This window comes from Salmo salar, chromosome 03 (assembly GCF_965601325.2).
Source record: "Salmo salar chromosome 03, fSalSal1, whole genome shotgun sequence".
Classification (NCBI taxonomy): Eukaryota; Metazoa; Chordata; class Actinopteri; order Salmoniformes; family Salmonidae; genus Salmo; species Salmo salar.
Genome location: NC_138293.1, coordinates 60,709,921 through 60,735,310, shown reverse-complemented (window position 1 = coordinate 60,735,310; position 25,390 = coordinate 60,709,921). Strand labels below are relative to the sequence as shown.

Here is a 25,390-nt window from a genome sequence, read left to right as displayed (position 1 = left end):
CGATAATTTTGCAGCATGTTTAGAAAAAGCAGTAACATTTGAAATGAAAGTAAACATCTTTCAAATACATTTTTATTTACTTTTGTATTTGATATACTGTAGCTTAGTAAACTATGTTCACAGCACAATTACTATGGAAACCAAGGAATATAAATGATATACTTGGATGAAGAAAAAAATGAATTTATCCTACAAGTGCCATGCAAAGAATGTTTTGGCAGTTAATTCAATACAAATCTTTCATAGTTGTATCCAAAATACAAGAGAACTGAATTTCTCCACCATGGCCACAGTCATTTCATACTTAAAAGGTTATGACTATCAAATATATAGCACCATAATACAAAGACAATGAAGGGGTTTCACAATAGAAACAAGCACACAGACCCATGTTAGTGCAAAGACCAACAGTTACACATAAACCAAGATCAACTAGTTAAGCCCAAAAGCACATGTTCACACTGCTGCATGCACATATTTTGGTTTTAAAACACACCCTCTAAGTCTTGTTTTCTTATATTGATGAAATAATGCATTTGAACGTCATGATCAGAATAGTGTAGCCCTATATTGAGTCCATTTGTGCGTTTCTTTTCTTCATTCAAATACCATGAATTCTCGAGTTTAACATTTGTGTTACAAGGACGATGGAGACAAGATTTGTCGCCTCAAAACAGTCATACCATATATTAACAATGTAATGTATATTTCCACCATTCGGTCTTTGATGCACTGAGTGAAAGTACCGCTCAAAGCTTAGGATCTCACTGCATTAGGAGAGTACTGTGATAAGATGTTATTGCTTGACAGTGACCTTAGGCAATCTTTGGCATCACCATGGTCACATGAGCTGGTTTACACCAGCCAACGCGTAAAATGTACATTTTCATTGAGACTAGTTTGAGTTTCACTCAGGGCCAGACATTGAAACATACAGTAACAACAGTAAGACAATCGACAAAGCTAACATTTAACTTTCGGAGAAAAAAAATATATATCGTTCAAGAAACACCAACACATGATCAAACAGTGACAGACAGTTAATCCTACCTCTAGAGACAAAATATATGACAAATCCACTTGAAATGGGGCCTTGTATCACAATCAGATAGGTCTCTACATTAGTGAGATGGTAAACCAAGTGACACACTTACTTTACAGACCGATCTTGGACTAACACATTTTGTTAATACTGTTGACCACATCAATCTCTGAAGCCTAATTTCAGCATGCCAACAGCCAACGACACCACCTTTCTCAATAACCATAACGACGAAGAAGCCTATAATACAATAAATACGCTAAGATTTCCTGAGAGTAAATTGTCAACCTTACTGGTATATAAAGTGAGACAATGGAGTGCAGTTGGTATTTGATAAAGTATTGTAGATTATAATCCCTCTTTAATTTCTCATATGGCACAAAATAAATCACCATATGTTTGTAAATTGCCTCTGTTATATACTGTATGCTTTGTTAATAAATATTTAATGTAATATATTTTGTTTTATAAACCAATAGACATTCATTTAATATCTCCCAACGAAAGGATGGCCAATGAATAAAATGTATGATCATGAGTCAGTGAGTGTGACAATTTAACCCAAGCCTACCAATCACTTACTAAGAAATATGCACACAAAGTGATTTCAATTGTCATGAAAATCACCTGTGTGGTTTGACCAGAACCTGACTACCTTGCAACAGGAGACTACATTCAAGTTCTAAAAGAGGAAGAGCAAACATAGCATTATTTTGAAGATTTTCTTTTACAAAAGGCAGTACATTCTCTATTTAGATAAACGGTTCTCATGTTGTTGATGGTAGTGAAGTGATGAAACGCTAATGATGATAATGATGAACAATAGCCCGACTATTACAGTGGCTTGAATATATCCTCTATTCACATTTATAGTATCGCTCTGAATTATGACATAATTCATGTATAATAATGCTATATACCTTAGATATAAAACATTTCAGATGAATTATGACAATTCATGTAGAATAATGCTACATACATTAGATATAAAACATTTCAGATAGATCTCTGTATTATTTGACACAAGAGTCAAGGTTTGCATATCATTGTGTAGTAAACTGTGATAGAACTAAATGTTACCACAGTGAATGACCTGTTTTTCATAGAGTAGAATTTTTTGACTTGACAAATTTGCCTGCAATCAACTGGCCAAGAGGAGTAATATTTGTAAACATACTTTAAATAAGGCATGGTAAATATAGTGTGGGTAAAAGATAAACCTGAGATTTGGGGCTCTACCACATTCTCCTTGGTAAATGTCCCAGTGATAGCTGTCAGTCATGATTGGCTATCACACAAATGGAACGCAAGACCCAGAGAATGTGGTCAGCTGCTCAAATCTCAGTTGAATGTGTGGAACTGGTATGAAGCTGATTGGTGGAGTGTTTCTACTTTATATCTGAGTGATTGTTTTTTACCAGTAAGGTTTAGTCCATTCAATACCGACATACAGTTGAAGTCGAAAGTTCACATACAGCTTAGCCAAATACATTTAAACTCAGTTTTTCACAATTCCTCACATTTAATCCTAGTAAAAATTCCCTATCTAAGGTCAGTTAGGATCACCACTTTATTTTATGAATGTGAAATGTCAGAATAATAGTAGAGGAAAGAATGATTTATTTCAGCTTTTATTTCCTTCATCACATTCCCAGTGGGTCAAGAAGTTTACATGCACTCAATTAGTATTTGGTAGCATTGCCTTTAAATTGTTTAACTTGGGTCAAACGTTTTTGGTAGCCTTCCGCAAGCTTCCCACAATAAGTTGGGTGAATACCTTGACTTTGTTGTCCTTAAGCCATTTTGCCACAACTTCGGAAGTATGCTTGGGGTCATTGTCCATTTGGAAGACCGATTTGCGACCAAGCTTTAACTTCCTGATGTCTTGAGATCTTGCTTCAATATATCCACATAATATCCCTTCTTCATGATGCCATCTATTTTGTGAAGGGCACCAGTCCCTCCTGCAGCAAAGCACCCCCACAACATGATGCTAGCACCCCCGTGCTTCACGGTTGGGATGGTGTTCTTCGGCTTGCAAGTCTCCCCCTTTTTCCTCCAAACATAACGATGGTCATTATGGCCAAACAGTTCTATTTTTGTTTCATCAGACCAGAGGACATTTCTCCAAAAAGTAAGATCTTTGTCCCCATGTGCAGTTGCAAACCTTAGTCTGGCTATTTTATGACGGTTTTGGAGCAGTGGCTTCTTCCTTGCTGAGCGGCCTTTCAGGTTATGTCGATATAGGACTCGTTTTTACTGTGGATATAGATACTTTTGTACCCGTCTCCTCCAGCATCTTCACAAGGTCCTTTGCTGTTATTCTGGGATTGATTTGCACTTTTCGCACCAAAGTACGTTCATCTCCAGGAGACAGAACATGTCTCCTTCCTGAGCGGTATGACGGCTGCGTGGTCCCATGGTGTTTATACTAGCATACTATTATTTGTACAGATGAACGTGGTACCTTCTGGCATTTGGAAATTGCTCTTAAGGATGAACCAGACTTGTGGAGGTCTACAATTTTTTTCCTGATGTCTTGGCTGATTTCTTTTGATTTTCCAATGATGTTAAGCTAAGAAGCACTGAGTTTGAAGGTAGGCCTTGAAATACATCCACAGGTACACCTCCAATTGACTCAAATGATGTCAATTAGCCTATCAGAAGCTTCTAAAGCCATGACACCATTTTTCTGGAATTTTCCAAGCTGTTTAAAGGCACAGTCAACTTAATGTATGTAAACTTCTGACCCACTGGAATTGTGATACAGTGAATTATAAAGTGAAATAATCTGTCTGTAAACAATTGTTGGGAAAATGATTTGTGTCATGCACAAAGTAGATGTCGTAACCGACTTGCCAAAACTATAGTTTGTTAACAAGAAATTTGTGGAGTGGTTGAAAACCTAGTTTTAATGACTCCAACCTAAGTGTATGTAAACTTCCGACTTCAACTGTACATACACCCTGTTATTTGGAAAATCTGATTATATATACACTCAAACATCACACAGTTTATCCATCAAAAGATTACCCTACCTCAAAGTAACGAATACGAGAGATGCACAAAAACATCTCGGATTTGAAAAAATCGTATAAAACCTTTTTTTTTTGTTGAAGTACAAAAAACTGAACTGAACTGAAACAAAGATATTGTCATTTACGCACCTTTTTTCCTTTATTTTCTACACTCCTCTCCCCGTTTGCGCTGTCTGTTTGGAACTAGTCTTTCAGCCGCTCTGTCCTGAATCTCTCTATGGGCACAGCTTGGAGCCCCTTGGTGACCTTCCATGTTAATGTTGTGGGGATGCCACCTAGGGCCCATGGTCTCTGGTGCTGTGGAGAGAGAGGGAGTGGACGGGCTCCTTCTTGCCCCCAGGCTGGCCCTCCGTTGGTGGGTGCAGCAGTGCCCCATGGAGGCTCAGGGCTCCTGTTTGATGTAGTAACTGCAGCCGGAGCCGTTGTTCTCTAGGTCGGAGGCTGTGCCCTGCGGGAAGGTGAACTCGTCCGTCTCCTGAACCTCCTCCTTCAGCTGCAGCATCACCCCTTAAAAAAAGAAAAGATGGGGAATGAAAAGACAGGAAGGAGAGGATGAATTATAAAACTCAGGCGATAAAGGAGAAAATAAGTTGCCTTATCAATATGGTTGATGTTGAGATGGGTAGAGTACTTGGACTACTACACTTTTCCGTTTCAGTAGCGGACATCCCTACCCAACTACCAGGCTTAACATGGGTTTCTAATTTGAGTTCAGTTGGTAGGGTGGCTTAGGTTACCTGGCTTTATGTTGGGGCCGAGTTCCTGGGCTGCCGAGGGAGGCTGTGTATTCCCAGGGGCAGATGCTGGCATGGGAGGAGATGGGTAGTCTGGCGGGGTCATGTTCTCGTCTCCAGATAGGTTCCTCTGGGGCACTCCACTCAATACCACCCCTGACAAACTCACTGGCCGCTTACCAATGGGGATCTTCCTCTCTAAAAACCAAGACAAAGGTAAAATGGTTTATCAGCTCTGCTGTTACCTTCTCATGTCTCTTATACCTTTGCTCTTTTTGACGTGTGACTACTTATGTGTTATTAATCATTAATAAGGTAAAATTGAAATATTCAAATCTAGGTAAAAAATGTCTTAGAAATGTAAGTTATTCAGGAAAACCTTGATGTAATGTCTGGCATGCCTAACAAAGACTGAAGGAACATATAAAAACCAAGCATACTATAAAAAGATCCACACTATGGGCCTACATAACCAAATCATTTGTATATTATTGCAGTCATTGAAGATTTGTCTTCAGCCTGAGGTCTCATCCTGTAGTAACAGCTTCACACTGGTACGAAAATTCAATCTGGTGTAGGAGGGTTTTGACTTGGTTTCAATGCTGTTTTGGTGTGAATAGAGATGCCCGCAGAGCAAGAACCGTGGTGAGTGCAGCTTTGCCCTTAAATAGAGAAAGAAAGAGGGAAAGGGGAGGGTGCAGGGGAGGAGGCGGAGGCGGAGGCACAGGGGCAGAAACGAAAGGGGGAGGGTGCAGGGGGAGGGGGCTGAGGCACGGGGCGAAACAAGGGGACGGATGACCCACTTTTCTTTTGGCCTTTGTACTGCTGGGATTTCTTCTTCTGCTTTGTCACACTCGGAGGGAGCTCTCTAGAGGCTGAAAAAAAGCACAAACCAGAGAACAACTCATTCATTCATACATTCGTTCAGCACAGCTCGTCTCAACTCATTCAAAAAAATGCAATTCTTTAGCAAAATTTTTCTACATTACTAGAATTAGTTTCAGATTAAAGGTTTGCGTAAAAGTCGCAGTGTTTTGGTTATCTGAAGGTTTCTGTGTTTTGGTTAAATGAAGTTTGATGTTTTGACTGTCTCTCTTGGTTGTTTTTGTTTTGTATTTAGCAGTTCTACCTGTATTGGTAGTTTTGGTTATTTGGGAGATTACAGTCAAGGTCATTTTGGGGATGATGCTAATGAAAAATCTGAGTTTGTTTTCCAAAAGGTTGTTTTGGGCTAGACTAGAGCTAGTTCAGACCTTGCACTAAGAAAATGAGTATCTTTGTCTTTGTGAAATAAATGCTGAAAAATCCCAATAAACAGGATTTAAAAAAACCTCACCTAGCACAGCTGGTGGCTGTAGTTGGTAGCCAGTCAGCTGACACCAACCCACAGGGTAGAGGTCAGGTGATTCACAATCCACCCACTGATCATACTCGTCCTCCCAGCCGTCAAAATGGATGCGCAGCAGTCTATGTACGATACGTGTCACTGTGGCAACACACACCAGCCGGGGCTCCATCAGGTCCACAGCCTCCAGCTTCATGCCAGGGCGGAACCCATGGTTTGGAACCTCCTTTAAAGTCAACAAAGAGAAGGGGACATTCAGCTGGTGGACTCAGGGAATTTCTCATAACACTACAACTACAAGCAAGCAAAGTTGTACATTGGTGGGCTACTAGTCTTAACTTCACTGCACTCAGATGCGCTTGGTCTTTCTTATTTCGGACTAATATCCTGTAACGACTACACTACTGACAGAAATCAAGCAATTTCAAAAAGCCAAAGTGCATAAACAATCAAACTTCAAATAGATGAAATCCAACAGGTGAAAAATGTAAAGGGTTACTCAGACAGCAAGTAGTTGGTTTTGACAACAAATTCAGTCTAACTAACAGACTGAGAACAAAAGTAAAGAGCCAAAATGACCTAACAGGCAAAATAGCTAGCAGACAAAGCTGAACAAGGTTACCTTGTTAAAGAGCTTCACCGGAGCTGCCACTGAACCCGTTTCCCTGAGGTAGTCAAACCATCTGAATGGGAGTTTTGTGTACCCTGCAGAAAAGACTTACTTATTGAGGCTACAAGTAACAGCAACTGGCTGGCCAATTGAAATAGCCACTGTGAGGTGAGAATCAGTGGTGCGCACTCTCTTGGTACTACAAATAAACTCAAATAGACAATTGTGATTATGCTTTTACCACACAATGTAATGTAATTCAGTGTGTACCACGTGGAGGGGTGAGTTCAATTGTGTTGATTTCACAGAATCCAGCAGGAAAGATAGAGGGAGATGTAGAGTGATAGCAGAACCAGTCAGAGCCATCAGCTGCCTCGGAACCATCAATTCCGATCATGAGGTATCCATCCGCCAAGACCTGGAAGAAGAGAAGGAAGGGAGCGTGAATGTGTACAACTCTGTTACACATGCAATGTCATTTGCCTTTATTTCCCTAATTTCTCTGTCAGTCATATTTCTCATCACGATTATAGGGCTTACCTTTCTAACAGTAGCAATACAAATAGCTGATAGATTCAGAGGGTCAATAGCCTCCAGCTTCATGCCATCTTTAAACCACTCCCCGCTCTGGTCAACATCCTTCACCTGAGAGAGATTGTGCCACGTATCAAACAAATGTCAGAGACCAGAAAAACATTTGAATCAACTGAGTCAAGTGGCAGATTGAAACATTTATTTGAACTCACCTTAGCAAAAAGCTGTCCTGGGGCATCTACTTGACCATCAAGTTTCTTTGAAACATCTGAAACAATATCATTAATGTTTGAAACCCCAAAATAAAGGAAGAGCATCTGTCATTAATGGACAACAATCAAACCCTAAAAGTCAATATAAATCATACAGAAACAACTAGAATCTTAAAGTGCCTAAGTGTTTCACCCATGTTGAGATTTTCAGGATCCTTAAACCCTAAGCAAATCTATACCCTTGTGTAAGACCCAAGTGCTTAGTCCCGCGTGCCCTCCCCACTATGGTCACTGACCAGATCTCTTGAAGCGGTGTCCGATGCCGCGGGACCAGCCGATGCTGTGTATCAGTGGGCTGTACATGTGGCACCAGAAGTCGTCCGAGCCATCCTCGCACTCCTCGTAGACGAGCCGAAGCCGACCTCCGATCACCTGTTCTACCAGGGCCACCCGCGTCCGGCACAGGTGAGTTTTATCCACCACCTCCACACGCATCAGCTTCTTAAAGGGGAACTGCATGCTCTGCTGCACCTGGGGAAGGGTGAGGTGAAGATTCTACAAGGTTACTTGACAATCCAGTTAGGCATTATAGAATATGTCACTATATAATAATAGATGCAATGCATGTTTGTACTGGTAGTGCCAAAAGGTTATTAGCGTTGCATTTGTGGAAATAATACACGCATATTCATCTTCGCATATTGATATTTGATGCATGTTTGTGCTATGAGTGATGTGTTGGAGTGTCTTGTGATGAAGAGTTGTAGCTCACCTTGGTGGAGAAATCAATAGGTAGAGTCTTTGCTCCTGTTAGGCATTTCACAAGAAACGCTTTCCAGTTGGTGCACTTGTGCTGAATGGCTAAGGTGAAACAGTCAGACAACGTTTGGGAAAGATTAGAAATGATTCTCTCAAACCGGTCAGAAATGAGAAATGACTTAACACTTGCCCCACCGCTTGTAACAGAGCATATATCCTTATCTTGGCAAAACAAAGTACAGTACTATAATTTGTTCTTAATTGCCTTTCAGAGAACAGGCTACGCATGCCGTATACATAACAAAATACAGTACCTTGTTTAAAAAGAGTACTGAGCACTGATTTGGTGACCTTCAGCATAATTCAGGAAAGGTGCTTTTAAAAATAAAGGCATTATCATTATTAACCTTATGGCGACAAATATCCTGGCTGTGTTGTCTAAGTGACTCCCTCTGTTACTCTTACATTTGGGAGGAACCAGGGGCTTTCCTCCTGCTGCACACCAGCCCACCGGGTGGATGTCAGGGACACAGATGTTACACCAGAAATCCCTGCCAGAGTCACCATCAAACCCCTCGTACCGTAGTAGTGCCTTAAAGCCTGCGGAGAGAAACACAAGGATGTTTTAAGGTTAGGAAAACCACTGAACCTTATTTGTGATTTTCCAATAATTTTGTTCCTGAAATACCCTTAAAAATGAATCATAGGAGTATTATTGGATGAGAGAAGTATCTATGTTTCCAAGCATTGTGTGTAGGTTACATCTAAGTGTAACATGTCTATGTGTAAACAGAGTTTGATGAAAACAATGAATGCAGAGAACGTACACTGTCATCTATGAATCCAACCAGGTGCATTTCAGAGTGAAAAGGATTCTCTGGGCTGCTTTGTTACCTGCTAATTTGATAACTCCTGCTATCCAGTACACCTTCACTGGCAGGCCGCTGTCTGTATTGGGCACCTCTACCCTCACCCCTTCTGCAAGGTCACCCCAAGAAGTTCCCATGGGAACCTAAGGCAGAGAAGACAACACACGCTGAACATAGAGAATGACATCATCACAATACAAATATGTCCGCTCAAAAAGGACTGCTATTAATTAAAACAACCAAACGCATCATGGCAAGCTAATACTCTTCATTGTCACCTATCTTCACAATTAGTGCAGCTTCAACAATGTAAAAAAAAAAACGTTTTCGTGTGTGTGTATATATATATATATATATATATATATATATATATATATATATATATATATATATATATATATATATATATATATATATATACACACACACTGCTCAAAAAATAAAGGGAACACTTAAACAACACATCCTAGATCTGAATGAAAGAAATAATCTTATTAAATACTTTTTTCTTTACATAGTTGAATGTGCTGACAACAAAATCACACAAAAATAATCAATGGAAATCCAATTTATCAACCCATGGAGGTCTGGATTTGGAGTCACACTCAAAATTAAAGTGGAAAACCACACTACAGGCTGATCCAACTTTGATGTAATGTCCTTAAAACAAGTCAAAATGAGGCTCAGTAGTGTGTGTGGCCTCCACGTGCCTGTATGACCTCCCTATAACGCCTGGGCATGCTCCTGATGAGGTGGCGGATGGTCTCCTGAGGGGTCTCCTCCCAGACCTGGAATAAAGCATCCGCCAACTACTGGACAGTCTGTTGTGCAACGTGGCGTTGGTGGATGGAGCGAGACATGATGTCCCAGATGTGCTCAATTGGATTCAGGTCTGGGGAAGGGGCGGGCCAGTCCATAGCATCAATGCCTTCCTCTTGCAGGAACTGCTGACACACTCCAGCCACATGAGGTCTAGCATTGTCTTACATTAGGAGGAACCCAGGGCCAACCGCACCAGCATATGGTCTCACAAGGGGTCTGAGGATCTCATCTCGGTACCTAATGGCAGTCAGGCTACCTCTGGCGAGCACATGGAGGGCTGTGCGGCCCCCCAAAGAAATGCCACCCCACCCCATGACTGACCCACCGCCAAACCGGTCATGCTGGAGGATGTTGCAGGCAGCAGAACGTTCTCCACAGCGTCTCCAGACTCTGTCACGTCTGTCACGTGCTCAGTGTGAACCTGCTTTCATCTGTGAAGAGCACAGGGCGCCAGTGGCGAATTTGCCAATCTCGGTGTTCTCTGGCAAATGCCAAACGTCCTGCACGGTGTTGGGGTGTAAGCACAACCCCCACCTGTGGACGTCGGGCCCTCATACCACCCTCATGGAGTCTGTTTCTGACCGTTTGAGCAGACACATGCACATTTGTGGCCTGCTGCAGGTCATTTTGCAGGGCTCTGGCAGTGCTCCTCCTGCTCCTCCTTGCACAAAGGCGGAGGTAGCAGTCCTGCTGCTGGGTTGTTGCCCTCCTACAACCTCATCCACGTCTCCTGATGTACTGGCCTGTCTCCTGGTAGCGCCTCCATACTCTGGACACTACGCTGACAGACACAGCAAACCTTCTTGCCACAGCTCGCATTGATGTGCCATCCTGGATGAGCTGCACTATCTGAGCCACTTGTGTGGGTTGTAGACTCCGTCTCATGCTACCACTAGAGTGAAAGCACCGCCAGCATTCAAAAGTGACCAAAACATCAGCCAGGAAGCATAGGAACTGAGAAGTGGTCTGTGGTCACCACTTGCAGAACCACTCCTTTATTGGGGGTGTCTTGCTTATTGCCTATAATTTCCACCTGTTGTCTATTCCATTTGCACAACAGCATGTGAAATGTATTGTCAATCAGTGTTGCTTCCTAAGTGGACAGTTTGATTTCACAGAAGTGTGATTGACTTGGAGTTACATTGTGTTGTTTAAGTGTTCCCTTTATTTTTTTGAGCAGTGTATATATTTATACATATACACACACAGTTGAAGTCAGAAGTTTACATACACCTTAGCCAAATACATTTGAACTCAGTTTTTCACAATTCCTGACATTTAATCCTAGTAAAAATTCTGTCTTAGGTCAGTTAGGATCACCACTTTTTTTTTAGAATGTGAAATGTCAGAATAATAGTAGAGAGAATAATTTCTTTCAGCTTTTATTTCTTTCATCACATTCCCAGTGGGTCAGAAGTTTACATGCACTCAATTTGTATTTGGTAGCATTGCCTTTAAATTGTTTAACTTGGGTCAAACGTTTTGGGCAGCCTTCCACAAGCTTCTCACAGTAGGTTAGGTGAATTTTGGCCCATTCCTCCTGACAGAGCTGGTGTAACTGAGTCAGGTTCGTAGGCCTCCTTGCTCGCACACGCTTTTTCAGTTATGCCCACAAATTATTTATAGGATTGAGGTCAGGGCTTTGTGATGGCCTCTCCAATACCTTGACTTTGTTGTCCTTAAGCCATTTGCAACAACTTTGGAAGTATGTTTGGGGTCATTGTCCATTTGGAAGACCCATTTGCGACCAAGCTTTAACTTCCTGACTGATGTCTTGAGATGTTGCTTCAATATATCCACATACATTTCCTACCTCATGATACCTATCTATTTTGTGAAGTGCACCAGTCACTCCTGCAGCAAAGCACCCCAACAACTGTGCTTCATGGTTGGGATGGTGTTCTTCGGCTTGCAAGCTTCCCCCTTTTTCCTCCAAACATAACAATGGTAATTATGGCCAAACAGTCCTATTTTTGTTTCATCAGACCAGAGGACATTTCTCCAAAATGTACAATCTTTGTTCCCATGTGCAGTTGCAAACCGTAGTCTGGCTATTTTATGGCGGTTTTTGAGCGGTGGCTTCTGCCTTTGCTGAGCGGCCTTTCAGGTTATGTCGATATAGGACTCATTTTACTGTGGATATAGATACTTTTGTACCCGTTTCCTCCAGCATCTTCACAAGGTACTTTGCTGTTGTTATGGGATTGATGTGCACTTTTCGCACCAAAGCACGTTCATCTCTCGGAGACAGAACACGTCTCCTTCCTGAGCGGTATGATGGCTGCATGGTCCCATGGTGTTAGTACTTGCATACTATTGTTTGTACAGATGAATGTGGTACCTTCAGGCATTTGGAAGGTGCTCCCAAGGATGAACCAGACTTGTGGAGGTCTACACATTTTTTTCTGAGGTCTTGGCTGATTTCTTTTGATTTTCCCATGATGTCAAGCAAAGAGGCACTGAGTTTGAAGGTAGGCCTTGAAATACATCCACAGGTACACCTCCAATTGACTCAAATTATGTCAATTAGCCTATCAGAAGCTTCTAAAGCCATGACATTATTTTCCTGAATTTTCCAAGCCGTTTAAAGGCACAGTCAACTTAGTGTATGTAAACCTCTGACCCACTGGAATTGTGATACAGTGAATGATAAGTGAAATAATCTGTCTGTAAACAATTGTTGGAAAAATTACTTGTGTCATGTGCAAAGTAAATGTCCTAACCAACTTGGCAAAACTATAGTTTGTTAACAAGAAATTTGTGGAGTGGTTGAAAAACGAGTTTTAATGACTCCAACCTAAGTGTATGTAAACTTCCGATTTCAATTGTATATATATATATATATATATATATATATATATGTTTTATTTTTTGTCACATACACTGGACAGGTGCAGTAAAATGTGTTGTTTTACAGGGTCAGCCATAGTAGTATTGCGCGCCTTGAGAAAATTAGGATTATGTGCCTTGTTTAAGAACCCAGACAGATTTTTCACCTTGTCGGCTTGGGCATTTGAACCAGCGACCTTTCGGTTACTGGTCCAACGCTCTACCCGCTAGGCTACCTGTCATCCCAGAGTTCCCCCCCCAGAGGCAGAATGACACCGTATTTCCAAAACATCCAGATGAGCTATTCATCACACTGTTTGATGGGTCAATAGGGATGAGGTATATTCTAACATACTTGCTCTGTTGAGTTTTGTTGTACTGGAGCATAAAACATCTTACCAGGTTACAAATCAACACATTCTAATATCTAGATGAATCTACTTCTTTATAACAACCAAGAAAGGCCCAAGCTGAAATTCAATTACTTTGTATTTATTGTAATATCAGTCCCTTAATAAGTAGTCGTCATGAGAGGCAACCATAGATGCTGACATCATTTATCCACTGAGTGTGATCTCTACTTTAAAAGTATAATGTTAGTTAAGATATACCATATTGTCTGTGTGTACATGTTCTGACTTCCATACACCGTCACTTTTCACCAGCAACCATTTGGAGTGTTTGAGCTGAGCGTTGCTTACATGTTTGAAACAGCCGACAGGTGCCCCGTTAATGTCGCCGGTGCCTATGTAGCGTCCCCAATCAAAGCCTTTCACAGGAATCACTGCAACCACCACAAGTACCGTCATGAGAGATAACACAACTCAATCAACGACTACCTTATTATCATCACCTTCTTTATTTACAGTGAGAAAGATATCTCAATCTAGTCCTAGTAGAATCATCTTTGAAGACTGTTGCACCTATACTGTAGTCATTTGTAATGGTTGTCATTTGTAATTGGTAATAAATACATTTCACGTGTCATGGACTTTTACATGGAACTTACCTGTTTTTGACTTGACTTGATTCTGTTGGTTGGCTTGGTACTGGGCATAGGCAGCCAACTTCGCCATGAGAGGCTGCTTCTGTAATACTTTAGCCTTTTTCGTTGGTGGTTTACCCTTTGAAAATAATAATAAACGACTATTGAGAGAGATAGAAGAAGAATCATACAAGCCAGGCAGGTTTCCTTTGTCCCAGGTTTATTCGACAAAAGAAATCATTGCGATGTGTGTAATGAAAATGGCAGATTATAGGATACATTTTCTGAAGATCAACAACATTTGTATCAGTTCGACTGAGATGGATTTATTTTGTCTAACTTTCTTTATTGAGACAAATTATGATGGAAACTGTGTTTTTCAAAAACAGGATTGCAAAATAATTTAGAACGTACGCAGGGCACATGATGTCATCACGTAGCCCTAACAAAAAAGATCCACTCAACATTTAATGCTAAATACCTATTGCTGCCAAAATCTATTTTTTCAACTATTAAAATTGTGGTTTTTTTTGCAGGATAACGATTGTCCTGAATTTCAAGAATGCCTGAACTGCTTCGCCTTGCTTTTCTGGTTGGCTGGATGCAAGTTTCACCATGGCATGGACCGTTGCAATACGTGGGAACATGATCATTATTAGAATATGACAAATATTAGTAAATTATTGCAGTATATCCATACTGGCTTTTGTGGGCTACCCGAGACATGAAACACATAGTTGGGAGGGCATCCAGACTGTCAACAATTTATTAATGTTCAATTTGCCTTAAAGGTTAATGGAAACACTTTAATTACCTAATTTGTATTCTTTTTTTGGTGTGACGTCATTACGTCCAGCTGTTTTTAATCGACAATATAGTTAAATGGAAACACACTGTAGCAGGCAATTGTTGCATCTATTTTCTATAAAAACTTTCTAAATGTCAAAAAAATACAAATAAAAAAATCACTGGACCAGTTAATGGAAACATAGCTACTTTAAGATACACAGAGGATGATACACAGAGGAAGGGATTCAAATGAAATAAATACAACCTGTTTTCACAACTTTTCAATGTCAATTCAACTTAAAAATGGTGGTTATAGAGGGAGGTAAAAGGACAATAGAAGTAGACTTAGTGCAGTTTGCTGTTACCTGCAGTCTGGCCAGTATGCTGGCTTTTTTAGAGTTGGATGAGTAGCTCCTTGAACAGGATACACTGCAGAAGCGCTTGGTTTTGGAGTAGAAAGCATCTCTCACTCCCACCATCCCACACATCTCACAGGTGGCTGAGGAGAGTGAAACACACACACACGAGGGATAACGAGGTGCGAGTACTGTTCAGTCGCAGAAATGGCCATATAATAGAATGCTAAAATCTCAGGTCAACCTTGTAATAACATCATCAGCGGTTATGTTCAATAGGCAGAGGCAGTCACAGTACTACTAACCCATTCCTGCCTTCCCATCGGGGTAGGTGTAGACCTGGCCGTTGGTCTTGATGATGGGCAGGCTGGCAGGGAGGGAGGGCACCTCTTCATCACTGTCCTCGGAGCTCGAGCTACTGCTAGAATCCTCACTGCAGCTGTCATAGCCATCGAACATCCCAAACGAGTCCCGCCTCTTCCTTTCTGAACGAACAGTCCGTTCAGCCTGTAGGAGAGAGAGGATTGTGTCAGATAGAGCTAGCACAGTGCAGTCACTGTCTCACTTACCCGCATGCCACTACAGGTGGTTGCTTTGCATGATAACCTACTGCTGATCATTTTTCTGAAAACGGCAAAGCAATCACTGCATCCATAAACCTTTTTAGATAAGCGTTCATATAGAGTTCCAAGAGGATATGTAGCCTATGTGCAATGTTTCCATGCAACACGGACAGAATTCAGATGAAGAGTGAAGGGGACTTTGAATGTATGTCAATTCAATAGCTACATACCAATTAACTAATCTATGAATAACACTGCATTGAACCAACATGGAAATTGCTCAAAGCTCAACATGTTAACCAATTATAACCGTAACACCCACCACCACATATCTGGTGGTAGCTCACCTACCATTTTTACACTAAAACAAGTCTGTTCTCAGTGATCAAAATAGCGACATATTGTGACAACATACAGCAAGTAAGCTACATGCCAAACGTTTTGCACTGCAGTAACAGACAGCTAATGTCATCGGTGGTGCACTGCCCCCTTTCTATTCAGAACCTCTGTTGCCAAAGCACAATATTGAAATGACAGCTGCACGCGCTGGCTCATGACCTGATATCCCAGGAATTAGTCTGCAAGACACCCCAATACAGCGTCAAAAATCACTGCAGTGCGGTCTATATAACATGACGGGCCTGCCTTCTTGCAATAATTTGCTAGCCAGCTAAGGTAACGTTAATGGTAACTGCTGGATCTTGCGCCGTTATACAAGCGGACAAGCTGCCCTAGAAGGTTGGAGGGTTGTTGAAGAAGCAGTACCACAGCTTGCCATCAACAACGGCTAGCTTTATTAAACAATTGAAAGGCAGGCAATGCTGGAATAAAGCTGTCTGTTTTATTTTCTGCGGCTACAGTAACTAGATGGCACTACTGCTGCCTAGCCTACCTAGCCAAACGAGCTGCTGCAGTCTGACAACCACAACAAAGAAAGGGGAAATAGGATTACACCAGAGATGTACACAGAACACAATAATAGCGCTCACCAAATCTCTTGCGTTTTCCATCAGCCCTTCATGCAGAGCGTTTTCTATTTTCACTTGATACAGTGGCGAGACAGTGAAGAGAGGAAAGTTAATGGTAACCTAATATGCAAAAATAAATTCCGCTAGCATAGCATAGCATATCAACAAAATTATCATATTTCAAACGCGCAGGCGCGGAATACAGCCGCTATTTCCTGATTGGGCAAGAAACTCTTCTTCATCTATATAGCATGCAGGTTTAGTCAAGTAAAAGTAATTTACCGCCATCTACTGTACTGTATGCGCATACGTACAGTAAAATGCATCAAAGTAAATACACTACATGGCCAAAAGTATATGACACCTGCTCGTCGAACATCTCATTCCAAAATTATGGGCATTAATATGGAGTTGGTCCCCCATTTGCTGCTATAACAGCCTCCACTCTTCTGAGATGACTTTCCAATAGATGAGGGAACACTGCTGCAGGGACTTGCTTCCATTCAGCCACAAGACCGTTAGTGAGGTTGGACACTGATTTTGGGCGATTAGGCCTGGCTCGCAGTCGGCGTTCCAATTCATCCCAAAGGTTTTCTATGGAGTTGAGGTCAGGGCTCTGTACGGGCCAGTCAAGTCCTTCCAAACCAATCTCGACAAACAATTTCTGTATGGACCTCGCTTTTTGCATGGGGGCATTGTCATGCTGAAACAGGAATGGGCCTTCCCCAAACTGTTGCCACAAAGTTGGAAGCACAGAATCGTCTAGAATGTCATTGTATGCTGTAGCGTTAAGATTTCCCTACAATGCAACTACGGGGCCTAGCCCGAACCTTGAAAAACAGCCCCAAACCATTATTCCTCCTCCACCAAACTTTATAGTTGGCACTATGCATTCGGGCAGGTAGCGTTCTCCTAGCATCCGCCAAACACAGATTCATTTATCGGACTGACAGATGTTGAAGTGTGATTCATCATTCCAGAAAACGCGTTTCCACTGCTCCAGAGTCCAATAGCGGCGCGCTTTACACCACTCCAGCCGAGGCTTGGCATTGCGCATGGTGATCTTAGGCTTGTGTGCGGCTGCTCGGCCATGGAAAACCATTTCATGAAGCTCCCGATGAACAGTTAGTGTGCTGACGTTGTTTCCAGAGGCAGTTTGGAACTCGGTAGTGAGTGTTGCAACCAAGGAGACGATTTTTACGTGCTACGCGTTTCAGAGGTCCCGTTCTGTGCGCTTGTGTGGCCTTCCACTTAACGGCTGAGCCATTGTTTCTCATAGACGTTTCCACTTCACAATAACAGCACTTACAGTTAACCGGGGCATGGCCGAAATTTGACAAACTGACTTGTTGGAAAGGTGGCATTTTATGACAGTGCCACATCGAAAGTCACTGAACCCTTCAGTACGGGCCATTCTACAGCCAGTGCTTGTCTATGGAGTGTGCTCGATTTTATACCTGTCAGGAACAGGTGTGGCTGAAATAGCTGAATCAACTAATTTGAAAGGGTGTCCACATACTTTTGTATATATAGGTGTATATCTGTACCAGTATGGAAATGTTGGTCATTATATGAAATGCAATATATTTCTGAATGATTACCCAGTGTACCCTATAAATCAATTCATAAAGAAATAAGGCAGAGATTGGGAGAGGGGTATGAAAAAGACTCAAAATATCCCTTTGAGCATGGTCAAGAATTAAGCAGTGGATGGTCTATCATCCGAGACACAGTAGATCAGGCCAGCATCACTGAGGTGCATGGCTCAACACCCAGTGGCCAAAACCTTCCATTGAGTTTGCAACAGAGTAGTGAAGTAATAAAGAAGTGCTTGATGGAGCAAAGAACTGGCAAACCTTTAGGCCTATCTAACCAGCGTCAGCCAGACAGAAGAAAACCTTACCACTGTAGAGAAGATTACCTTTGACCTTGCTGGATGAATACATCAGCAAATGCCCGAAGCTATACTAAAGATAGAATTTCTAAAATAACTTCAAAAAGTATATATTACAGTATTTATCTTGGGAATCTTGGGAATAGACTGTTCGCTCTGCTAGTGCACGGCAAGCGGTACCTAAGCACCACGTCTGTAACCAACAGGACCCTGAACAGCTTCTACCCCCAAGCCATAAAACTACTAAATAGTTCACCAATAGCTATCCGGACAATCTGCATTTACTCTTTTTGCAACTCTTTTGACACATCACATACGCTGCTGTTACTTTTTATTATCCATCCTGTTGCCTAGTCATGTTATCCCTACCTAAATGTACATATCTACCCCAATTACCTTGTACCCCTGCACATCTACTCGGTACTGATACCCTGTGTATTAGCAGTCATGGAAAAAGTACCCAATTGTCATACTTGAGTAGGAGTATAGATAACTTAATAGAAAATGACTCAAGTAAAAGTGAAAGTTACCCAGCAAAATACTACTTGAGTAAAAGTAAAAAAGTATTTGGTTTTGAATATACTGAAGTATCAAAAGTAAATCTAATTGCTAAAATATACTTAAGCATCAAAAGTAAAAGTATAAATAATTTCAAATTCCTTATATTAAGCAAACCAGATGGCACGATTTTCTTGTTTTTTTTAAATTTTCAGATAGCCAGGGCCACACTCCAACACTCAGACATAGATAGCCAGGGCCACACTCCAACATTCAGACATAATAATTATAATAATTATGTCTGAGTGTTGGAGTGTGGACCTGGCTATCCGTAAATGTAAAAAACAAGAAAATCGTGCCATCTGGTTTACAAACAACAAAGCATTTGTGTTTAGAGTGTCCACCAGATAAGACGCAGTAGGGATGACCTGGGATTTTCTCTTTAAGTGTGTTAATTCAACAATTTTCCTGTCCTGCTAAGCATTCAAAATGTAACGAGTACTTTTGGGTATCAGGGAAAATGTATGGAGTAAAATATCCCTTTGCATGTTATACCAGTGGCCCAAATTTGGCCATACCATATCAAAATAAAACATTCCCAATTATTCAAATGTAAAGCTATACATTTTAGGTAATTGACCCATTATTGTCTGTCCGATAGCCTCTACATTTACAATGAAACTCATGGGTGTGTTTAATGGGATGTGGAGCTTTATGGTGGGAGCAGGGCAATGGCGTCATTAGCCCTGGGCTTCCGGGGCTACAGCCCCAAATGTTTTTGGTCCAGGCCCGAAACCTTTTGATGGTCTAAGAATTGCACAATTGCAGGCTGTATGTCTGAAATGAGTTCCCATAACGGTGCATCACTTACACACTAAGTAGTATGCCATAGAGAACAGCTTTGTGACTGTCATGGTTTCACCATTACTTTACTGAAAACCGTGTATGCCAAGCCCAAACCGTTCAAAAGATATGATCCATTTTACTGGAGCTATATTGGGTGGGTTTTTCTGTCGCGAATTCACAGGAAGCATTTGATAAATAAACAATGTCCCAGGCCATAATAAAACTAGGCTACTCGCAAACCACTAATTAGTTTAGGGTGCACTCGGAAAGTATTCAGACCCCTTGACTTTTTCCACATTATGTTACGTTACAGCCTTATTCTAAAATGGATTCAATAAATTTTTTCCCTCATCAACCTACACACAATACCCCATAATGACAAAGCGAAAACAGGTTTATGAATTTTTGCAAATGTATTAAAATACGAAAAAACAGAAATACCATATTTACATAAGTATTTAGACCCTTTGCTATGAGACTCGAAATTGAGCTCAGGTGCATCCTGTTTCCATTGATCATCCTTGAAATGTTTCTACAACTTGATTGGAGTCCACCTGTGGTAAATTCAATTGATTGGACATGATTTGGAAAGACACACACCTGTCTATATAAGATCCCACAGTTGACAGTGCATCTTAGAGCAAAAACCAAGCCATGAGGTCGAAGGAATTGTCCGTAGAGCTCCGAGACAGGATTGTGTAGAGGCACAGATCTGGGGAAGGGTACCAAAAAATGTCTGCAGCATTGAAGGTACACAAGAACACAGTGGCCTCCATCATTCCTAAATGGAACAAGTTTGAACTACCAAGACTCTTCCTAGAGCTGGCTTCCCGGCCAAACTGAGCAATCAGGGGAGAAAGGCCTTGGTCAGGGAGGTGACCAAGAACCTGATGGTCACTCTGACAGAGCTCCAGAGTTCCTCTTTGGAGATGGCATATCCTTCCAAAAGGACAACCATCTCTGCAACCCTCCACCAATCAGGCCTTTCTGGTAGTGGCCAGACCGAAGCCACTCCTCAGTAAAAGGCACATGACAGCCCGCTTGGAGTTTGCCAAAAGGCACCTAAAGACTCTCAGACCATGAGAAACAAGATTCTCTGGTCTGACGAAACCAAGATTGAACTCTTTGACCTGAATGCCAAGTGTCATGTCTTGAGGTAACCTGGCACCATCTCTACGGTGAAGCATGGTGGTGGCAGCATCATGCTGTGGGGATGTTTTTCAGCAGCAGGGACTGGGAGACTAGTCAGGATCGGGGGAAAGATGAACAGCGCAAAGTACAGAGAGATCCTTGATGAAAACCTGTTCCAGAGTGCTCAGGACCTCAGACTGGGGTGAAGGTTCACCTTCCAACAGGACAACTACCCTAAGCACACAGCCAAGACACCGCAGGAGTGGCTGGTGGACAAGTCTCTGAATGTCCTTGAGTTGCCGAGCCAGAGCCTGGACTTGAACCCAATCAAACATCTCTGGAGAGACCTGAAAATATCTGTGCAGCGACGCTCCCCATCCAACCTGACAGAACTTGAGAGGATATGCAGAAAAGAATGGGAGAAACTCCTCAAATACAGGTGTGCCAAGCTTGTAGTCTACACAAGAAGACTCGAGGCTGTAGTCGCTTCCAAAGGTTCTTCTGTGTTCTTGTTTTTTTTGGTAGCCTTCCCCAGATCTGTGCGTCGACACAATCCTGTCTTGGGAGTTCTACGGACATTTCCTCATGGCTTGGTTTCCACTCTGACATTTCAAAACTTGTTTTTGCCTTGTCATTATGGGGTGTGCAGATGTATTTATTTATTTAACCTTTATTTAACTAGGCAAGTCAGTTAAGAACAAATTCTTATTTACAATGACGGCCTACCAGGGAACTCCCCCTGAACATACTGCCATGTTCAGGGGCAGAATGACCGATTTTTACCTTATCAGCTCGGGGATTTGATTCAGCAACCTTTCGGTTACTGGCCCAATGCTCTAACTACTAGGCTACCTGCCGCCCCTGATGAGGGATTACATTTGTTAGTTTTTTTGAATAACAAAATGTGGAAAAAGTCAAGGGGTCTGAATACTTTCCTCATGCACTGTGTGTGTGTGTGTGTGTGTGTGTGTGTGTGGTGTGTGTGTGTGTGTGTGTGTGTGTGTGTGTGTGTGTGTGTGTGTGTGTGTGTGTGTGTACAGTGAGGGGGAAAAAGTATTTTATCCCCTGCTGATTTTGCACGTTTGCCCACTGACAAAGAAATGATCAGTCTATAATTTTAATGGTAGGTTTATCTGAACAGTGAGAGAAAAAAAATCCAGAAAAACACATGTCAAAAATGTTATAAATTGAGTTGCATTTTAATGAGGGAAATAAATATTTGACCCCTCTGCAAAACATGACTTAGTACTTGGTGGCAAAACCCTTGTTGGCAATCACAGAGGTCAGACGTTTCTTGTAGTTAGCCTCCAGGTTTGCACACATCTCAGGAGGGATTTTGTCCCACTCCTCTTTGCAGATCTTCTCCAAGTCATTAAGGTTTCGAGGCTGACGTTTGGCAACTCGAATCTTCAGCTCCCTCCACAGATTTTCTATGGGATTAAGGTCTGGAGACTGGCTAGGCCACTCCAGGACCTTATTGTGCTTCTTCTTGAGCCACTCCTTTGTTGCCTTGGCCGTGTGTTTTGGGTCATTGTCATGCTGGAATACTCATCCACGACCCATTTTCAATGCACTGAGGTTCTCACCCAAGATTTGACGGTACATGGCCCTGTCCATCGTCCCTTTGATGGGGTGAAGTTGTCCTGTCCCCTTAGCAGAAAAACACCCCCAAAGCATAATGTTTCCACCTCCATGTTTGACGGTGGGGATGGTGTTCTTGGGGTCATAGGCAGCATTCCTCCTCCTCCAAACACGGCGAGTTGAGTTGATGCCAAAGAGCTCCATTTTGGTCTCATCTGACCACAACACTTTCACCCAGTTGTCCTCTGAATCATTCAGATGTTAATTGGCAAACTTCAGACGGGTATGCATATGTGCATTCTTGAGCAGGGGGACCTTGCGGGCGCTGCAGGATTTCAGTCCTTCACGGCGTAGTGTGTTACCAATTGTTTTCTTGGTGACTATGGTCCCAGCTGCCTTGAGATCATTGACAAGATCCTCCTGTGTAGTTCTGGGCTGATTCCTCACCGTTCTCATGATCATTGCAACTCCACGAGGTGAGATCTTGCATGGAGCCCCAGGCCGAGGGAGATTGACAGTTCTTTTGTGTTTCTTCCATTTGCGAATAATCGCACCAACTGTTGTCACCTTCTCACCAAGCTGCTTGGCGATGGTCTTGTAGCCCATTCCAGCCTTTTGTAGTTCTACAATCTTGTCCCTGACATCCTTGGAGAGCTCTTTGGTCTTGGCCATGGTGGAGAGTTTGGAATCTGATTGATTGATTGCTTCTGTGGACAGGTGTCTTTTATACAGGTAACAAGCTGAGATTAGGAGCACTCCCTTTAAGAGTGTGCTCCTAATCTCAACTCGTTACCTTTATAAAAGACACCTGGGAGCCAGAAATCTTTCTGATTGAGAGGGGGTCAAATACTTATTTCCCTCATTAAAATGCAAATCAATTTATGTCAAAAATGTTATGTTTTTTTTTTTGTTATTCTGTCTCTCACTGTTCAAATAAACCTACCATTAAAATTATAGACTGATCATTTCTTTGTCAGTGGCCAAACGTACAAAATCAGCAGGGGATCAAATACTTTTTTCCCTCACTGTATGTATGTATGTATGTATGTATGTATTAGTTGCTAGCAAATTTTTTTTACTCATTACAATTATATATACGTTTATTTTTTCAATATTATTACAATTATTTATTTTATGTAGCGCTCCATCATTCTCCTTCTTGGTCAAATAGCCCTTACATAGCCTGGAGGTATGTTGGGTCATTGTTCTTTTGAAAAACAAATGATAGTCCCACTAAGTGCAAACTAGATAGGATTGCGTATCACTGCAGAATGCTGTGGTAGCCATGCTGGTTAAGTGTGTCTTGAATTCTAAATAAATCACAGACAGTGTCACCAGCAAAGCACCCCCACACCATCACACCTCCTCCTCCATGTTTCACGGTGGGAACCACACATGCGGAGATCATCCGTTCACCTACTCTGCGTCTCAAAAGACACGGAGGTTGGAACCAAAAATCCCATCTTTGGACTCATCAGACCAAAGGACAGATTTCCACCTGTCTAATGGCCATTGCTCGTGCTTCTTGGCCCAAACAAGTCTCTTCTTATTATTGGTGTAATTTAGTAGTGGTTTCTTTGCAGAAATTCTACCATGAAGGCCTGATTCACTCTCCTCTGAACAGTTGATGTTGAGATGTGTCTGTTACTTGAACTCTGTGAAGCATTTATTTGGGCTGCAATTTCTGAAGCTGGTAACTCTAATGAACTTATCCTCCGCAGCAGAGGTAACTCTGGGTCTTCCTTTCCTATGGCGGTCCTCATGAGAGCCAGTTTCATCATAGTGCTTGATGGTTTTTGCGACTGCACAAATTTTCCGGATTGACTGACCTTCATGTCCTAAAGTAATGATGGACTGTCGTTTCCCTTTGTTTATTTGGGCTGTTCTTTTACCAAATAGGGCTATCTTCTCTATACCACCCCTACGTTGTCACAACACAACTGATTGGCTCAAAAGCATTAACTTTTAACAAGGCACACCTGTTCATTGAAATGCATTCCAGGTGACTACCTCATGAAGCTGGTTGAGAGAATGCCAAGAGTGTGCAAAGCTGTCATCAAGGCAAATGGTTGCTACTTTGAAGAATCTAAAATCTATTTTTGATTTGTTCAAAAAATTGTTAGGTACTACATGATTCCATGTGTTATTTAATAGTTTATGTCTTCACTATTATTCAACAATGTAGAAAATAGTAAAAATAAAGAAAAATCTTTGAATGAGTAGGGGTGTCCAAACTTTTGACTGGTACTGTATATAAAATAACTGGTTTAGATTATTCAATATTCATAATGATAATGATATACAATAATAATAATAATAATAAAACAAATGATAATAAATATTTTACTCAAATGCAGTATCCTATAATCAGGCTTATGTGGCTACCTCCAGGCTCCTATGTAACTATACATTTTCAAAGCAAAAATAGAATTCTCATGGATCAAATGGAAATGTCACTGATTTGAACAATCATAAATGACTGCAATAGCTTTGAATGACGGTTAGGAAGGCTACATCTGTGGGCCAAGAAACATATATGCCTTAGAAATACTAATAGACTCACTAACACAATGGCATAAAATGTATTCGAAGGCTGTGAATTGTCAACTGATACACGTGATTCTATTTTACATGCAATAATTTTGCATGTGAATCATTTCAAACTAAATTGGGAACAGGCTAATACAAAACAGATTAGATCACAGTGAAGCACATTGGACAGCCTGAGAAAATCAACTATAGGTTACCAAGTGTTGCAATCTAATAAACTAAATCATTTTGGAGTATTATACTATCCCTCACAAACCATGAAAGAAACGATGATAGTAATTTACATTACCATACAGACAGTGACCTCAGAATGTCATTTCCTTCATGATCCACGAAGCAAAGGCTGTTTTCACGGAAATCTATTCTGAGCAGCTCCTGCACCAACTGTGGACGTTTGTCTGATTTTGATTAACAACACGATTGAGCGAGCAGGAG

General features: G+C 41.5%; 1 protein-coding gene across 2 annotated transcripts; it reads right to left on the bottom strand.

The window, feature by feature from the left end:
- Window positions 1-54: 54 nt before the first annotated feature.
- LOC106600809 (MBT domain-containing protein 1) lies at window positions 55-25,381 on the bottom strand. 2 transcript variants are annotated; one of them, XM_014192502.3, is made up of 17 exons: window positions 25,245-25,381; window positions 15,230-15,431; window positions 14,934-15,067; window positions 13,804-13,918; window positions 13,496-13,578; window positions 9,169-9,286; window positions 8,740-8,874; window positions 8,288-8,376; window positions 7,812-8,046; window positions 7,516-7,571; window positions 7,310-7,414; window positions 7,040-7,187; window positions 6,782-6,864; window positions 6,151-6,385; window positions 5,618-5,689; window positions 4,818-5,012; window positions 55-4,587 (listed from the first exon to the last, which is right to left on the bottom strand). In XM_014192502.3, the coding sequence occupies exons 1-17, from the start codon at window positions 25,245-25,247 to the stop codon at window positions 4,463-4,465; spliced, it is 2,133 nt and encodes a 710-aa protein (XP_014047977.1). In that variant the 5' UTR covers window positions 25,248-25,381; the 3' UTR covers window positions 55-4,462. The 2 variants fall into 2 exon arrangements, with proteins under 2 accessions (XP_014047977.1, XP_014047976.1); XM_014192501.3 differs by lacking the exon at window positions 25,245-25,381 and adding an exon at window positions 16,477-16,683.
- Window positions 25,382-25,390: the final 9 nt, after the last annotated feature.